This window comes from Cinclus cinclus, chromosome 26 (assembly GCF_963662255.1).
Source record: "Cinclus cinclus chromosome 26, bCinCin1.1, whole genome shotgun sequence".
Classification (NCBI taxonomy): Eukaryota; Metazoa; Chordata; class Aves; order Passeriformes; family Cinclidae; genus Cinclus; species Cinclus cinclus.
The window spans coordinates 4,555,737-4,573,899 of NC_085071.1; the positions used below are offsets into that span (position 1 = coordinate 4,555,737).

The 18,163-nt window shown below is 53.9% G+C and overlaps 1 protein-coding gene and 1 long non-coding RNA gene across 4 annotated transcripts in view; both read left to right on the forward strand.

Moving 5' to 3' along the window:
* KIAA0319L (KIAA0319 like) overlaps positions 1-7,881 on the forward strand; it is a 29,851-nt gene extending 21,970 nt beyond the window's left edge. For all 3 annotated transcript variants that reach the window (XM_062508847.1, XM_062508846.1, XM_062508848.1), the window contains 5 exons: positions 1,872-2,014; positions 2,986-3,108; positions 3,629-3,719; positions 4,062-4,153; positions 6,216-7,881. In XM_062508847.1, coding sequence (XP_062364831.1) covers positions 1,872-2,014; positions 2,986-3,108; positions 3,629-3,719; positions 4,062-4,153; positions 6,216-6,403 — 637 coding nt within the window. In that variant the 3' untranslated portion in view covers positions 6,404-7,881. The remainder of the gene's footprint in view (positions 1-1,871; positions 2,015-2,985; positions 3,109-3,628; positions 3,720-4,061; positions 4,154-6,215) is intronic.
* An 8,401-nt stretch (positions 7,882-16,282) lies between these two features.
* LOC134053920 (uncharacterized) lies at positions 16,283-17,892 on the forward strand. The gene is made up of 5 exons (XR_009933980.1): positions 16,283-16,308; positions 16,558-16,613; positions 16,862-16,921; positions 17,206-17,268; positions 17,716-17,892. It is a non-coding gene; the product is annotated as an uncharacterized LOC134053920 (long non-coding RNA).
* The last annotated feature ends 271 nt before the right edge of the window (positions 17,893-18,163 follow it).

An 18,163-nucleotide genomic window follows, 5' to 3' on the forward strand; every position in this document is an offset into this window, starting at 1 on the left:
GGGAGGGCACTCAGCAAGGAATTACTTGAGGGTTTGGAAAATCAAGGCCTCTTGGAAAGCAGATTGGGTCACCAGAACATGTGGATTCGTTGCTTAACATTGATATTCCTGCTCAGATCAGAGTTGCCAAGCAAGTCTTGAGTATATTTCCCCTCTGGAGATGGTGCATTGCCCTTGAAAACTGCTGCTGCTAATGTCTTTTCACCTCAAACCTGTAAAATAAGAACAAATCTGATTTGTTTTTTGAAAATTGTGGAGGCTGTGTGAAGGGATGTTCTGCAGCTGTGATCTGTAACTGGAGGAGTAATGGGGATTGGTGCAGGAGTTTGCTGAAACACCACACCAGGGTGTGTAACAATCCTCCTCACCTTCATGCCAAACTAGTAGTTCATACAATCCCAGACTGGTTTGGGTGATTAAGGGACCTTAAGGATCATCCAGTTCTAACCACACAACCACAGGCAGGGACACCTTCTACTAATTCTGCAGTAACTTTATTGCCTACACAGCTGCTTCAAATTAGTGTATGAAAAAATGCTGAAAGCCAATGTAATTTCTGTTTGAAGAGATAGAAAAGCTTAATTTTGATTCCTAGTTGGCTTACAGAAAACTGCATTTCTCCTAAACACACAGAAGTTGGCTGCTGAGCAGGGCAGGAGGTCAGGGTGGTGTTGCCTGCCTGTAGAGTGGTAACAAGACATGAGTGGTAATCTGTTGAAATAAATGCAATATTGTACTTAGTTTTTATTGAAAGGGGAGTAGGTTTAAAGTACCTAAAGCACTGAAGAAGATTTAAGGGACATGCTTAAAGTCCTGCAGCAAGTCAGCAATAAATCTGCTGTTACTTTACACTTCCCTGAGTGCTCTGATGTATCGATTTCTTCATGTCCACGTGGCCTGCTGTAACAGGAAAATCAGAATTCATTGTCCATGCAAACCTAGAGAGCTGAGAACAGAGGAGCCAGCACTTCCTGTTGTAACATTAGCTCTCTGTCTCTGCCATGCATGAGCAAGCCAGTTACCCCTGAGTAAGGCAAGCAGGGGATTCTTGTCATTAATGCTTCATCTGTTTATATGTTCAAGCAGACAAAAGAGTGGGAAGTGTTGTAAAGGAGCAGAGATTGTTTCCTGACAGATGGCTTTAAGATTCCATTTTTGCTTCCACTATCAAAGTAACTTATGCTGTTGAAAAAAGAGCTTTTTCTTCTGCTGGCTTATTCTTTTTCACATACTCTGAGGGTTTCACTGATATCCCATTGACTCATAAGCTCACTAGTGACAATAAATCCCAAACGTTCATGCATCCTTTTGTTTGTCTAAAGGATCCACAGGGTTCTACAAGGTGAGCAAGCCATGAGGAACAAGTTCTTCTATCATAGAGTTAATACAGTAAAAGCTGCAGAATACAGAATCCTTCACACCTGGGTTGTTTTTGGTGCATTCAAACTCAACTCTGAAAAAGACTGTAAACTTCCACTGTCTGGTGCTGGAGCTCTATGCTGAGCAGGTAGATGGACCCTCAAGTTCCAGGTGTAGTAAAGTCCACAAGGAGGAAGGGAGGAGAATATAAAACAGCAGTACTGTAATGTTTGGGGATTTCATGCTTGGCATGAATATGCAAAGATCTGCTTGATGTGCAAATTCAAGAGCAGTCCAGCTCTAGCTTGGAAAACATGAATGGATCAAATATCCCAAAGGGTTTTCTACTGTAGGATCAGGTCTGCCATTATCGCTTTCAAACAGAGCCAGAAGTCTGGTCTTCAGATAAATTTGGGATTCTGAGTAAGCCCTGCTAATGACAGACTGGAGAATGTGGCTCTCCACCTGATGTTTGGAGAAGCAGCAGATAATAATTCTTGCCTTTCTTCCAGCACGAAGATGGTGTTCTTTGTGCAGAACCAGCCTCCCCATCAGATATTCAAAGGACGAGAGGTGGCCTGGACACTGAAGAACGAGCTGCGGAAACAGCAGTCAGACTTCCTCATCTTCAGGGCACTGGAGATTAACACAGTCAGTAAGTGAGAGTCTTGGGACAGACTGAACATCTTTTACCTTCTTTTCAGCTGCTTGACAGAATAAGGCTGCTAAAAACACCCATGCGCCCACACACTTACACTCACTGCAGGAGCTTTCATGTTAATAAATGGGAAACAGAAAATTAAGTCTATTAGACTATTTGCTGATCACTTATTTACCAATTTATTCCGTCTATTCACTATTCAACTTCTTATAAATAATTACTTGCAGTGTTGCTGTGAAGATAAGAGCTTACAAAACTAAAAGCAGATTGATACTTATGAAACTAAAATACAATGGTAATGGACTGCAGCCTCTGAAATTAGTGTCATCCTGAAAACGATGAACTGCACATCTTGGTAGCTGTGAATCCACTCGTTTCCTGTGCAGCACAAACATCATTCTGCAGGAAATGTTCCCCTTCTATCATTATTTTACATCTGTACATTAACACTGTTTTTCTTTTATGAGATCCATCCTGTGAGGATCATTTGCTGATCAGTTAAAGATTTGAAACTAGAATTGTGTGAAGTAATTATAATCATTACTTGCTGATCTTACCATTTTTCAACCTTCAGAAGCCATTTTTCAGTTCTGTTTGGTCCCTCCAAAGGATCTGTTTGTTTCTTGTCTGTCTCACAGGCAGGGTTTGAATTGGAAAATAAAAACTTTGTTTAAAAACATTTACTTGACAAATGCACAAATTCCATAACATGTGTACAAAAATGAGGATTTATCAGGCAAAATGTATGTTGCTGGTAAAGTGGGATGTTTCAGTTTGGCATGAGGCCCAGGTGCTTACGTTTGCACTTCTCAGCTCTTGTGATTAAGGCTGAGCTATGAATGAGCTACAGAGGGGCCACGTTCAGGTCAGAGCCTGCAGGAGGGGTTGGCTGTATTGAACTATTTTGTCCCATTTTTGCCTCACCTGTGAGTCATTTAGTTCACCTTGCTGGTTTTGGCCCCCAGCCTGTCAGCTGAACTGCTCTGAGCACGGGCGCTGTGACTCCTTCACCAAGCGCTGCGTGTGTGACCCGTTCTGGATGGAGAATTTCCTCAGGGTGCAGATGGGGGACGGCGAAAGCAACTGTGGTATGTGAACTCTGAACCCCCCAGGGTGGGCACCTTGGCAGAGAAACCTGTGTTTGAAACCCAGGGTGGGCACAGTGCCAGGCACCTGCTGTCTCCCAGTTGCTCTGATGAGATGCTGACACCAGGACACAGTCCCTTGTCTCACCTTCTGGGCAGATGATGTTTGATAGGGGAATGAGTCCCCTTCACACCTTCCCAGTGAGCACTCACTGAGAGTTGAGTCCATTCTGGGTGTATAAATCACAGCTGCCTTCTGTCACGTCTGTACAGAGGCTTTTCTGCCACAGGAAAGCAAATTTTATAAACCAACACACAGTGAAAACTGCCACATGCTGGATCCACACACTGGATCTTGAGCTTTCCAGGGGGATCTGGTGGCGCTGCCAGTGGGGAATGCTGCCCTCTAATTCTGCAAAGGGCCAGGCCTTGCCTTTTCTTTCCTAAGAATAGTCCCCTAAAACGTGCACTGTCAATTGTATGAAGTGCCAAAACATTTTTCTCTCTGGGGTTTTGCTTGCAGAGTGGAGTGTGCTGTATGTGATCATTGCATCTTTTGTCATCGTGGTTGCCTTTGGAATCTTGTCATGGATGGTGATCTGCTGCTGCAAGAGGTGGGACTGAGACCAAACCCTTGATATATCCAGGTTTTACAGCCAAGTGTCTGCAGCAGGAGGTTAAAGATTCAAACCCATTGTCCCAGCAGGTCATCTGCTGAGCCTTGAGATGTTGGGTTTTCTCACTGAAGTGTTTCAAGTCCCACAACTCTGCATTGTGTTAAGAAGCAAAATTTGGATTAACCTACAAATGTGCAACTTAGCAACATTTTGATGTTTCACTTCGTAATGTGAACATAATCCTAAATAGCAAGTGCTTTAGCTTTGAAGATCAGAGTTGTTTGTCTTCTGGCTCTTTTGGAAATGGACTGTCTCTTAATTGCTTTTTCTCCCCTTTAGACGGAAAGGAAAATCCAAAAGAAAAAGCAAATACAAGATTTTGGATGCAACGGATCAAGAAAGCCTGGAGTTAAAACCAAATCCCAAAGCAGGTAAAATATGAGAGGGAAGAGCTCAGCACTTCAGAGTGCTGACTGAGGACTCTTGCTCAGTAGACTTAACATCACAGTGGAACAGTCATGATGTAGGGACTGACAGAGGGGTCTCAGAAGATCTGAGAGCTTGTATATGGGATATTTAGTAAAGTCATCTAACTTTTAGGTTTGGAAATTAGGACTGAAACTGGCCTGATTCTGACGTCTCCACTTGGTACCTCAGAAGTAGAAAGTGGATGCATTAAAGCTGTGCAGAACAGCCTGACTCAGGAGGCCCAAAATTGGGTCTTGACTGTAACTTCTTCTCTAAAGTTTTCCCCAGATTTCTGGTAGTTTCCTTTTTGCCAATATTCAGTTCTTTGGTCATTCTCTACAGCAACGCAGGAATTCAGTGGGACTAAACATTGCACTAAACCGATCAACACCTGAAAACAACCTGAAAATATTTGTGTACTGAAGAGACTGAGGCTTATTTCTGCTCTGCTACTGCCTACCACAAACAACCGGTTCATCAGCTTATTTATTCTTGCTTTTGTGTGCATCAGGCTGTGAAAATTTCACATTTTAGCTCATCCTCTAGTTTTCCGGTGTTTTGGTTTAGTTTGAATTTTCTGGTAAATGTACTAATAATGGGGGGTTGAAATGTTCGGAGGATCTTTGCTCCCAAGGAAAAAGGGGATCTCTGTTCTTGGAAATAAAGTATAAACAGAAAGAAGAGAACTGAAGATGCATCAGGGGCATTTCAGAGGAAGATCCATGAATTCCTCAGTGCTCCATGTGGCTACAGGTCCATTGGCCCATTCCAGAAAGGCAGGATTTGTCTTCAGTGTTCTTAGCCAGCACTTTCCTGCTAGAATTGCTGTCCTGAGAGTGCTTGTCAGGTGCTTTGCAAAAATCAGGGAGTTATTTCAGGCTGGAGTGTTCTTATCTGATACATGAACCAAGCCATGGTCACCTGCTGACTGACCAGGAAAAGAGGGAAATGTTGGAAAGGATGTGCCAAGTACAACCCTGCTGAATGTCAGGGAGCTCTGCAGCTGCTGAGTGTGTGTTTGGTTATCAAAGTGTGTCCTGGTTTTGTTTAGAGAAGGGGATGTGTTAACTTGGAAAAAGAGTCCCTGATCCTTGTTTGCTAGCAGAAAATAACCACTCATCCCAGTATTATCCCATTTAATGGTGTTCCAGCAAAGTGAGCAGTACCCAAGAGCAGCATGGAGGGCATTGCACTGACAGACTGATCAGCTGTTCCTCTGAGGACCAGGCTGTCCCAACTGCTCAAACACAGATACCCTTGCAGGAAACCTGGGTGTGTTTCCCTCTCTCAGCACCCAGCTCTGCTTTAATCTGACCATCTGTCACCTCGGCACCCACTGTGCAATAAATGTACTAAATGTGCCTCACCATTTGCTCTCTGGTAACTAAACTCATCTTGCTGCTTCTGAGGCTGGCTGCTGACTGAAATCTTTTTCCCTGCTAGATATATCCAGGGAGCTTTCTGCTAACAGAGAAAATGTTGCATTTCTCCATTAAGGAGAAGCTAAATTTAAATATTTTCTCTGCTGACAATATCAGTAAATGTCTCTCTCTTGTCCTTGTGCGTTAATCTAAATTCATCCTGCTAATTTATCTCTCTTCCCTTGCAGAGAGGAGAGTAGGAAGAGGGTAGTGAGGTGGCAGAGATCTTCCCTCACACACCTGCGTATTCTCTTACTCCGGTCATGAGCCCTCCAAGCATTTTCTAGGCAATGCCCCGAGCAAGGTCAGGGAGACATAGCTCCCACATGTACTTACAGCCCCTTCTGGTCACATCACTGCCTTCCTGTCTGCTTGTTGTGCTCTGTGCTGTCTTGGAGTGTTGTTGTGACCTCTAACATGCCAGAGTGTCTGAGGCGGGATCACTTTGGCTTCAGCATCAGAGGGAATAAGAGACACACGGGAAAGTCAGACTCTGCTGCCTCCTAGATGTGATCGGAAAAGGAGACTTAGAGGGGATGGAGCAAGGTGAGGTGGTTCACTGGTGTTAAAAGCATTTCTAACCTGAGAATGTTTCTCCTTCAAGGTGGCAGACAGAAAGCTCAAGTCCTCAACACGAGCCTGATGCACTCAGAGTCCGAGCTGGACAGTGATGAAGCCATCTTCACATGGCCTGACCGGGAAAAAGGGAAACTGCTCCGCAGCCAGAACGGCTCCCTGCGCAATGGACAGCTGACACTCAAACCCAAGAACCAGAGGGAGGAAATCCTATAGCTTCCCTTGGGCAGCCTTGGCTGGAGCTCAGCAGGGAAGGCCAGTCCCATCCCTGTCCTACCAGGGCCTTTGGAGGCCACTTTGACTAGCTGCTAACTTGTTTCACAGAAAATAACTTCGGTTTTGTGGGTTTCTTTGCATTCAGCTAAAACTGGTTGTACTTGAATTTGAACTTCAAGGGAAATCAAAGGGAGGAGAAGGCAACTGTGAACCCCAGGAGGAGAGTCAGAAAAGGACAGAGCTGGCATCTGGAGAGGGTAGGACAGAACCACTTGGAGCAGCTGTGAATGTGCAGGGCCCTCCTAAGCCACCTCAGATGGCAGTGGAGGGAGTACCTGTGGACTTCCAGCTCACTTGCCTCGAGGCTCCCTGGAGAAGGAAGGTCAAGTCCTTGAGCTGTGCTCTGAGCTCCCTTCAGGCTCCCGTAGCCTACCACAAGCTCCTTGTGCTGTCCAACGATTTTCTTCTTTACTCCCACCTTCCCTAATGGTTTAAGCACTATTTTAATGTAGACTTGTCCCTTCATATGCACTTGGCTGCTGTTGGAGTGTAGAGGAGGGGGAATGTAAACACTGTGGTCACACTCTGGCAGTTTGCAGGTAGGAGAGGGGTTTGTGGCTGTTCTAAATCGCTGTCAAGCTGCTCTCATAGGGAGTGTTGGAGACTTGGTGACTGTTCATGTGTGAAAAGCTGACCTGTGGTTACTGCCCAGGCTGGGAGACCCCCTCCAGCAGCAAAGTCCTGCTGGGTATCAGAGCTGGGGACACACACACCCAGCTTTGGTACCTGCATCCAACGTCTGGTTTCATTCCAAAGCTGTGACATGTTCCGTGGCCCCAGCACCTTCTGTTGGTCACCAGGCCGTCCATGAGGCTGGATGTTAACCATATCTCAGTTATGGAACACTATGTACTGTGGTTTTCTGGTTTGGATTTATTTTCCCCCCTTAAAATTTGCACATCCCAGGTAATGGGGATTGGTGTCTGCAGTCCCCAGCTGGCTGCTCCCTCAGGCTGGCAGCTCACTTGTGTGGTTGGGGCTGCAGAGCCATGGTGGGAAAGAGAACTCTGGGTACCCGAGGGCAGTGGGCAGTGCCAGCAGCACGTGGCACAGCGTGTCACTGTGTCCCTGCTGCCTGAGCCCAAGGGCTGGTTGAGGGGGGGGTCCTTTCCCATTCCCACTTCACTGTGCTGCTGTCATGAGTTGCACCCTGTCCTCGGGCAGAACTCAGCCTCGTGCTGGCATGAAGGATGCCGCTGCTTCTCTGGGGATGGGTGGGCAGTTCATTGCCTTTGTGTTTAATTTAAAAACTGGAAACTGGTTTCATTGTCTTTTTTTCTTCTTCTTATTGAGCTATGAAAGCCAAAAGGCTTTTAAGTTCCTCAGTTGTATTTATATTGCTGCACTACTGATTTGTGTTGAGCTAGATGAAGATTAAACACTATTGAATGTGAGGGGATGTTCCCTCACTGAATGTATTCGTGGCTGCTGCTGAATTTATTTTTTGGGCAATCAGCTGTTCCTCAGGCCCAGCACTGGAGCCTGCAGCTCTTCCAGTGCTGAGGTCACGGCATTTGTTGGCGTCACAGCACAGGCCACCCTCTGTCTGGCACACAATTGGAGCTTGGCTCAGGCTTCCCCTTCCTGGAGGCTCCTGCACCCTTCTCCCCAGGGCTTCTTCCCTCAAAACCCGCCCAGGACCACACACAGGGAGGGCTGACCCCAGGATGCTCCTCAGAGGGCACAGCCCAGCCCTGGCTGTCCCATGGTCTCACACTTAACTCTTGGGTGACACCGCCCTCTGCATGTCCCTTCATTTGGATGTAAGTGAACGAACTGTGGGAGTAGGAAGGTTTGGAGCTGCAGGGATTGAACAGGTGTGATCCTGAAGCTGCACCTGGGAGCACTTTGTGCTGGGAGAGGGGAGCTGTTGGCTCTACCTGGTTCTGGTCCTTAGGGCTTGTGCTTTTTGAGCCCCTTGCTCCTGCCCATCCCAGGGAGGGCCCCCAGCAGCAGATGGGGGTTCAGCCACTGGGCATTGGTTGCTGCAAGGGTCAGTGCCCTTCTCAGTAGACACAGGGTGGGCTTTCCAGTAAGCCTGGCTGCTTGTTACAGGAGAGGCAATTACAGTCCATGCAGCTGTTACCTCCAACGCTTTTGTTCAGCTGCAGTTGTTTCCTTCATTGCTGTGTTTCACTGTGGGGTCACAGCCGTTCAGGTGGAGGTGCTGTACTGAGGGGCTACACCCTAACCCAAGGTTGGGCTTTGGAGAGGGCTTTGGCCTTCACTGCCCAGTGGCTTGTAGTCAGTTGCCATCTCTGAGTGCCATCTCTGAGTCCATCTCTGGTTTGTGACAGCACAGCATAAGCTCACATTAGATTCCTAGCTCCCATTTTAGTATTCCCTGGCTGTGCAGCCTCTTCCCCCTCCATGTGTTAACCCTGAGTGCCACCAAGCCTTCAGGAATGGGCACAGGCAGCTCTGCACCCCAGCTTTGGGGGGGCACAAGGACGTGTGGGGCTGACAGAGGTGAAGAGACAACCCCCAGAATGAAGGTGAGAACTTCTGGCCCAAAGTAGGAGCAGGGTGGGCTGTCTGCTGTAGTGGCCCAGGAGCACAGCCCTCCCCAGGTGTGTGCACAGAGCCTCACTGGGCTTTTGGAATCCCTTTCCCTGCTCTCCTCCTCCTGCAGTGTCACTAATTTTGTTACCCAAGTGCTGTGAGCCTGACCTTGCTCAGGAAGGTTTCTGCATTGCTATGCTTTATGATTTCACAATTAGACACTGGCTACAAGTTGCCCATGTGTGGAAGTTAAAGGCTGAGACATCTGTCAGATGAACCAGCACCTTCACTCAGTTTTTCTTCCTTTAACATATCAAAGTGCTGGTGAAGATGTTTGAGGCAAGTTTCAGTTTTGAAATAGTTTGCTCTTAAATATTTTCTGCATCCTGCTGCATAGCTAGGTGTGCCCAACCTGTCTGCACTTTGGTTAATGATGTTTGATGATTCCAGTTTTACTCGGGTCAAGACTAAAAGTCTTTTTTTTTAACAAAATGTTTCTTGCAAATGAAAAGGTGTCTTGCTTCTTTCTCCAGTTTCAGCTGTGGGACAGTTCTCACCAAAGACTTGATTTCACAGGAAAGCAAAATAACAGCTGCCCCACACCTGAATAGCAGCGCCTCCTCATGCAGAACAGGAACATTTATTAATTAGTGGAGTCTTTGAAGGAGATGACTGTGGCCAAGCCAGCTCTCGCTGTTTGGGAAACGCAATTTAGCACCATGGCAGCCAAGAGGGACCCAATGGCACTCTGGGACACAGATATTTTTCGGAGAGGGGAGGAGATTTTACCTTCGGAGTTGCCCTTCTGTCCATGCAGAGTTCACCTGGTCCATGGGATGGGCTGGAGCCCTCAGAGTTCGCTTCCCTCAATGTCACTTAAGGACAGAGGAAGCCAAATCTGCTGAGCTCCCCAGCTGCGGGCTCGGCTTGGTGGGTGGAGGACACTTGCAGCACAAGTTACGGGGCCCCGGGGCAGCAGCGAAAGAGAAGAATGAGGTTTCTCACTGCCCTGAGGGCAAAGAGCTGCTCCTGCCTCCAGCAGTTTTTGGTGTGTGTCACATCCCTAGGGAAGGATCAGGGCCTGGGCTGGAGCCTCAGAGCAGCCCCAGGCTCGAAGTCTATGAAATGGGTTTTATTGCTGGAATTTCACAGCTCAAGAAACTGAGGCAGCTGTGACAGTGACCAAGGCAGCAGCTCGAGGTCTCTGCCCGGCACGGTTGTCCCGGTGTTTTGGTGGTTCGGCAGCCCGGGGAAGCCCCGCAGTCCCCGGGGGATGCGGGTGCAGGGATTTGGCCACAGGCACCGATGCCAAGACCGTGACGGAGCCGGGGAGATCGGGGTTGCAGTCGCAGCTACACCACTTGTGCCTCCCTAAGCAGCACCCGAGGCAACGAAGAGTTAAAATAAATAAATAAAGAAAGAAAACAAAAGGCTACTTCTGGAGCCAGAGGAGCACGATTTTCCTCTCTTTGTACTCATCCTGCTGCATGTGCTGTCCTTGCTCCGACCGTGTGGATTTGGCGCTGCTCCCCAGCGCCTTCCTGTCATTAGGATTCCCTGGATTGCTGCTGCTTTCCTTCTTCCAGCCGGGCTCTCCCCGTCCTCGGCACTGACAGGAGCTCCCGCACCTCGCCCGGCTCCCCCGTAGCCACTGGAGGGACACAGTTACAGAAACGATGTGCTCCTTAAATTATCCCTGTGCCGAGGGTGTGGGCACACTGCAGGGGTGCTGGTGGCTCCCTGGGAGCTGGGGACACATCGTGGCATTGCTGGCACCCTGCAGCGGCTCCGCCTGCAGGAGATGCTCCAGGGGCTGTTCCAGAGCCGGACAGGAGCGTTGGTCACGGCCCGGAGAGACGCCGGGATTCGCAGAGGGCTCAGCTAGAGAACCGACCTGTGCCGGCCATGTCCCAGTGGCAACTGGTCGCCCCACCACAGCCCACCTGCTGTCCGCCACCAGCACCCCTCACATCCCTCCTGACCGGGCACAGACCCAGCGTCACTCCCGGATCGCTGCTGGCCCAGTGGGAGTTGTTACAGGCATTTTGGGGCGAGCGCGGCTGGCTCGCTGCGGGAGTTTGCAGAGCATCCCTGCTCCTGCCTCCTCTCTCCCGCTGCTCCTCCTGCTGAGGCAGAGCCCCGAGGGGCATCGGGGGCGATGAAGGTGCTGCGGTGGAGGCCTCCGGGCACCGCCACCCTCTGTCCATCGCTCCGTCCTCCCGTCGGTCCACACGGGGCCCCTGCGCCGAGTGAGTCCGTCTTTCCATTGTTCAAACAATCTCTTTTCCACACGCGGTGCCAAAGGTTCCCCGCTCGCTCCCGCACGCGCCAGTATATTTAGCTGCCTCTAAGCCTCTACCTTTCCTTATATAGGAGAGGCCAAACGAATTTCTCACTCTCATTATTAATAGCCTGAGAGGAGCTCTTAGGAGGCTGCCAAAAATAGCAGGCAAACAGAGCGCACCCGGGGTGGGGAGGATGTCGTGGCAGGCAGGGGAGCCGCCGGGACTGCCGCGGGAGGGTTGCCACGCTGCTGGTCCTGGCTTTTCCCTTTGGGAATCACACTAAGGTGTCTCCCAGCATCCTGCCCCGGGCAGGGGCTCTCCCTCGCCCTGCCAGCTTTCCGCAGGTAGGACCGGCGGGGCTCTGGGTGGGCAGAGCAGCCCTGCACCCCCGGATTTGGCTGCTGGGAATGCTGGAACAGCCGCCCCGTGGGTGCTGGGGACACCCCAAGCGTATCCCCTGGCCACGGGGATCTCCTGTGGCTGAGATGGTGACAGGTTTTACCCTTCTGTGCACTCCATGAGCTCTGTTTTGCCCTCGAGCTGCCCTGGGCCCAGTGGTGTATGCCGGCGCCCCCCACGACATGGCTTTGGGAGCCTCTCCGGGCACCCAGGGGACGTGGGGAAGGTGGCAGAGCTGGCCGGCTGTCTGCGTGCTGGTGGCAGCCCGAGCAGCCTCGGTCCGGTAGGGAGAGGGTTTCTCAGCAGAGATCACCCACACAGCATCCCCAGAATTGGGCACATGTGCCGGGGCACCGAGACCAAAATGGGGCGAGCGAGGAGGGAGATTCGGGGTACCCAGCGAGAGAGGGATCTTCAAGTGCACCCGTAGATGCTGCATCCCAGGCAGGGTCTGCCTTAAATCCCTCCCTCCTCCCTCCCTCCCTGGCGAGGAACTTCTCCCGCTGAACCGGAGGATGCTGCAAGCTCCTGCGGACGAGCCGGAGGAGTCCTGTGGCAAAGTCAAGGCGAGCGAGGAAGCAGCGTGCCCGTGCCGGGTGTCACCGCAGCTCGCTGCCGCCAGCCCAGCCTGCTGCGGCCGCTGTCACCTCCAGGACCGTGAGTGGCCTTGCGGGTGGGAGGTGCGGGGTCTGCGGGGGGCAGCGGGGCTTTCCCCGCCGCCAAGGTTTAACCTTCAGCGAGCCCGGCCGGTGCTGAGCTCGGCGGGGCCGGGGATGCTAGTGCTGCTGGGAGCCGGCAGCGGCTCGGCGTGGGCGGGAGGGGGTCGAGGCACCCCCCTGCTTGGGGCCAGCCCGGGTGGAGCGGAGGAGTGGGGGGCAGCAGCAAATCTCTCTGTGGCTGAGGGGACAATGGGGCTCCCCCGGCAGGTCCCGGCTGCAGAGGAGTCCTGGGTGGTGAGTGCTCTGCCCTGCGGGCAGCACCCGGCCCTTCTGCCCGCGGGTGTCCCCCTGCACCGGGGCCGGCCGCCCCCTCCCCAGGGAGCCGAGGTGCAAAGTGGGGACACCCCAGGGCTGTGAGATAGGGTGGGAAGGGAAACCCAACTTCTGGGCACCTCGGCATCGCATTTTGGACTCGCACGGAGGGAAGTGCTCACCACCACTGCCGGGTGCACCAGGGTCAGGAGCCCACCGCCCCGACACGGGCAGTGCCACGGGCGAAGGGATGGCAGGACGGGAGCCGGGGTGCCCCCACAAGCGCCCTGTGCCAACGCTCCCCTTGCATCCACCTCCCTCCTCCTTGCTGGGCCTCTTGGTATTTTATAAGTCACTCAGCAGCTGCTGCAGTGGGTTTGTCGGGGATGGATGAGCCGGGGGAAGCCGGCTGGGGGGGCAGCGCTGGATGGGAAAACTTGGAAAGGCCCTTGCGGGGCAGCGGCTGCAGAGCTCGGCCAGGGACGCGGCGCTGGCGGAGCCGGGAAAAAAAAAAAAAAAAAGAAGACTCTTCCTTTTATAGCCAAGCTGGGATTGTTGGGTGCCTGCGGGCGCGTGGGTGCCACTACGGCCGGCCCCGGCAGCCCCCCGGCTTCTCCGCCTCCCCCTGCAAAGCCAGGTGACCACAAAACACCGTGCCCGAGCAGGGAGCTGTTCTCGGGCAAGGTGCAGAACACGCGGACTGCCCTGGCCGGGGACTCACAGCCTCTCTGCGGGCATGGAGAATTCGTGGAAGAGGGGTTGCCCCAGGTCACAGCTCCCTGGTGGGTTTTGGCTCGGGGTCTACAGCTGCCAAAGGCAGCGCTGGGGCTGGGGAGGACTCAGGGATGCCTTCGGTCGTGGGGGCACGCCCAGGGCTGCGGGGGGATTGGTGGTGATGACTGCGAATGTCTGGGCACAGAGAGGGCAGTGGGGTAGAGCCGGGCTGTGGAACAGGGCAGGGGCAAGGAAGGGTGGTGGGAACAGGCAGGGGTGGCCTAGGCTGGAGCTGGGGAACACGAGGTGCTCTGGATGCAGCGAACATCCCGTGGAGCTGGGCGCAGCTCTCCAAGGTCACTGGGAGAGCCCGACCGAGGGCTGTGGGGACCGAGCTATGGGGTAGGGCTGTGTGGGCCATTTGGGCTGAGGCATCTCTAATATCCAGTCCTGGGAGGCTGCCCAAGGTCAGCCGAGGTGACTGGAGATGAACTCAGCTGCGATGTGAGAGCCTGGACGCTGTGCCCTGGCTTTGCGATTTCAGGGTGGGTAGAGCCATGAGCTTTTGGCTCCCACTGAGCCCTGACAGTCCTGGCAGTCCCTGGGACCCCAGTGTTGCTACAGCAAATCCTCACAGCAGCATCACACTGCACTGCAGGGCTGGCAGCGTCTGAGGAGTTAAGTGGGTGCAGCTCTGCAGCCTTGGGCTCAGGTCATCCACTCAGTTTGATTTGGGTGGGGCAGGGGTGCTGGTCCGGCCAGACACGCTGTACCCCATGATTCCTGCAGAGCTGGGGCCTTGTCCTGGGTCCTGGGAGCTGTGTCTGGGATCCTCATGGCCAGATCCCTGGGGAGCAGCCATGCAGGAGCTCCTGGGGCGCTGGCAGAGCATCCAGGGGGGACCGTGGTTGTGTCATTCTGTACTCACCAGCAATGGTTGGTGTCTCGGGGGGCCACAGAGCAGTGACTCTGCTGCCTGTGGGGGCTGTGAGCTGGGCTGGTGACATGAGGCTGTACTTGGGACTCCTTGCAGGGAGCTGTGGCATGTGTGGCCACAGCTCCCGGTGCTGAGTCACGACCCCGCCGTGTCTGGCCAGCCCCTTCTGCCCACAACTGGACCCCCATGCACCCCTCACTCCCCTGTCCTGAGAGGGGGCAGCCCTGGGAACCCAGGAACACTCCCTGTACCTGCCATTGTCCCATTCCAGCTGCAGATTTAGGGCTGGGAAGGTCACTGAAGTCAAGGTGTGTCCCTTCTCTCACAGTGCCGTGGCCAAACTGTGTTGGGGACAGGAAGCACCCCACAATCCCCTTAAGATCTCAAGCCTCTGAGCTCTCAGCTGAATGCCACTCCTGCAATGGACAAAGGCACCTCAAGAATTCCCTGTCTTGAGCTGCTGTGTGGGGAGGGGGTGACAATGCTCAGACTCCCGTGTCTGGGCCCTGCAAATGAGGTGGGCAGGGGCACGGGGATGTGGGATGTGGATGTCCCCCTATGCTGGCTCTGTGTGCACCAGCCTGAGCCACTGCTCTGGCACATGGACAGATGTGGAGATGCAGAGTTAGGGGTTCTGTGGGGGTGTAGGGGGGCAGGGGAAGGAGTTGGTGCATCCTGACACAGTGCAGCAGCAGCAGCAGCAGGGGGGACCCCTGCCAAGCCAAGAGGCAGGCCTGAGGGGGATTTTCCCTGTGGAAGTGGCTCCAAGCACGGGCACACCCCTGTGCCATCCATCCGTGCTGGCCCATGTGGGCTCACAGGATGCAGCCCTTGGCTGTGCCCCCATCTGCTCACAGGTGCAGCTCCCCAGGTGCCCCCACAGCCCAAACCACTAAGCCTCAGATGCATCCTGGAGCATCCCATCATCCACAAAGAGGAAACAATCCCCCCAAAACACCACTCTGAGCAATCTGTAGCAGGCAAATGGCTCTGGGTCCAAGGCACACATTGGTTGGCCACGGCTCCAGGCACGAGGAGCTCTGGAGTGGCTATGGACACAGGGCCCATGTGTGCAGTGCCTCTGCCTGGGATGTACTGGGGAGACGCTGAAGATGGGAGTGGGGGTGAGCAGGAGGTGCTCCCCAAAGCCCCTGACCAGTGTCGGGTTTCACCATGGCCTCTGGCTCCTTCCAAGATCTCACTGGAGCTGGAGGACACGGCAGAGAGAGGAATAGCCCTGTGCCCCCAGCCCCGCGGCGCCCGCCTCTCCCTCCCAACCCTACATACTTCTTCATATGCCCATATGGAGCCGGCCGGCGTTATGGAATGTTAAGAAGTATGTATTTTTGGGCTGGCACCCGCACGCCGGTAGACCCCATGGCCAGCACCGTCCAGAGGGATCCTCCGCAGAGACGATGCGTCCCTGGGGCTGGTAAAAAGGAACCAGATCAACTTGCAACTGGATTTGGTCCCCTTCAACCAGCTGCAGCGGCGCATAAGATACGGCACCCGCTGCCCCTCGCCGCTGCCGCCGTGCTGCCCTGAGCGGGCTCGGGCTGAGCTATGAGTGCCGGGACTGGGGAAACGGGGGTGCAGAGTGGGGCTGTGGCTGGTTTTGGAGGCTGCCCCGTGGGGAGGAGGGAGGCGGAGAGGCTTCAGCTCTGTTCTCCAGACTGCTCGGGGCCCTCGCAGAGTTCCACCGGCCGGGAGACGCCCCGTGAAGCCGCAGGAGCCCTGGCACAGCCTGAGGAGCCCCCAGCCCGGCGCGTCCTTCCCCCTCCGCTCCCGCACCTCCCGTGCGGGGCGCTCGGGGTGAAAGGGCTCCCTGGGGGACACCGCCAGGGTCGGACCCCCGAGGACGGCAGAGCCCCAGCCCTGCTCTAGCAGCGACAGCAACTTCAAGAGTTAAGGAGAAAGTGAAACTCAGAGAGCAGTACCACAATTTCTCAGAAATCATCTGACCCCGCCTCTCTAGCGGGATCGTTCCATCCGCCCTTGGCCCGTCAGAGAACAAAGAGACCCACGAGCTGTCCCACGGTGGGTATTTGGGGACAGCACCCTTTGTCTGACGGGGGGGACAATAACGGGGGGCTGCTCACCTCGATGCACCGGCAGAGCAGCCACTGAGCCCTGGGCAGGGTAGGAGCCTGGGCTGCAGCTGAGAGATATTTCTTGTAAGGGAGGGGTCCAGGGTGTCTTGGGTGGGAGAGGGGTGGCTGGGGGTGATCATGGAGGGCAGCAAAGCCCCGCTGAGCCCACCTGCCTGCCTTGTTCTTGCTTCCCAAGGGACCAGACCTACAGCAGACTCTTCACAGCTCTCACTCCCTCCCAGCCCACGATGCGTAAGTTGGGTGGTTCGGGGGGTCGGGGACACGGGACCTGCAGTGGGACACATTGGGGGGAGCTCGGGGACTCTAGAGTTCACCCTTTCTCCCCTCTGCTCCTGGACACTGAAGGGCTGAAGGAGGGTGGGGTTGGGAGAGTTGCTGCTGCCACCGGGCCCCAGCCCTGCCTGGCTCAGGGCACTGGGCTCCAGCCGAGAGGAGCTTTAGTGCCCACAGTCCTTCTCTTCTATCATTTTCCTTCTTAGCCTTTCTTCCATTGGCCGCTGCATTCCTTGCGGGAGTCATCGTAGGAGCTGCAATTGTAGGTGAGAGATTGGAACGGGATGAGCTGTGCTGGGCTTCGCTGGTGGTGCTGCTGACAGGGAAGGGGCAGCACTGACAGTGCCTGGAATTCTGGCTGTCGCTGCTGCTGCAGCCCTGCACACTGCTCCTCTCCTGCTGCCCATGGGGTGTTCCCACACCTGCACCCCCAGCCCTTGCTCCCCACTCTGGTGCCTGGGTGCTTTTGGGGTGGCCACTTCTGGTGCTGGTGGCAGGGGGAGATGTGGGTCACAGAGAGCACCCTAACACTGCTCTGTCCTCCCTGCAGCAGCAGCAAAGAATAAGAATGTGGTCTTCATTATGAATTCCTATGGTCTGTTATTCCGTACTGGTGAGTGGGGAGGGCAGGAGAGCTGGGCTGTGCTGGGAGGGAACATGGGGCTTACCCTGTGCTTACTCTGAAGCCCAACCAACCCTTTAAGTCCTCCCTGGTCTGAATGTGCTCAAACTGTGGGGAAAGGGATCAATCCCAATATGGTGGCAAGAGCCAGGACCTGCTGGGGTAGGGGTCAAGGCTGAGGGCTTCAGGGGCTGTGCATGCAGGTGTGTGCTCTGTGGCAAGAACTCCTGTGACCACTGGCAGCACTGGTCAGAGGCAGAAAGCGGGAGCAGAAGGGGGTTAGATGTGCTCAGGGAGCAGAGCTCACTGCAGGCCACGGCACCGGCACAGACTGAGGAGACCCTTGGTGGAGAGACAATGCTGGCTGTCCCTGCCTCGTGCTTGTCTATTTGCAGGCAGCCTTGATGCTTCTGGGACATGACACTCCTGTCTTTACAGGGGATGACGTAAAGGCCGACGGTCTGAGCAGCAGCTCATGCTGTGCAGTCCAGAAGAAGGACTGATGACCACCACCAGAAACACATTTCCTTCCTTCCTTCCAAGGAGCCTGATTTGTGCCTTCCCAGTGCAGGAACAGGAAAGCCCCCAGTGACCTTCAGCTTCCCGGTTAACAGATTGGCATTTCTTTGAGTAATAAATGCTTTGAAAGGTTTCATAAAAGTTCATTGGTGGTGTGGGTGTGTGGTGGTGCTTGGTGTGCGTCGTGGCTCAGGTACCCACCCCACACCTGGGGATTGGTGTTGCTCCAGGAAGGGATTGCAGCAGGCAGTGTTTCCAGCCTTGTTCCCTGTCCCCCCGCACAGCAAGGGGCTGGATCCTACTGAACCCTGACAGTCCTGGCAGTCCCTGGGACTCCAGCACTGCTACAGCAAATCCTCACAGCAGC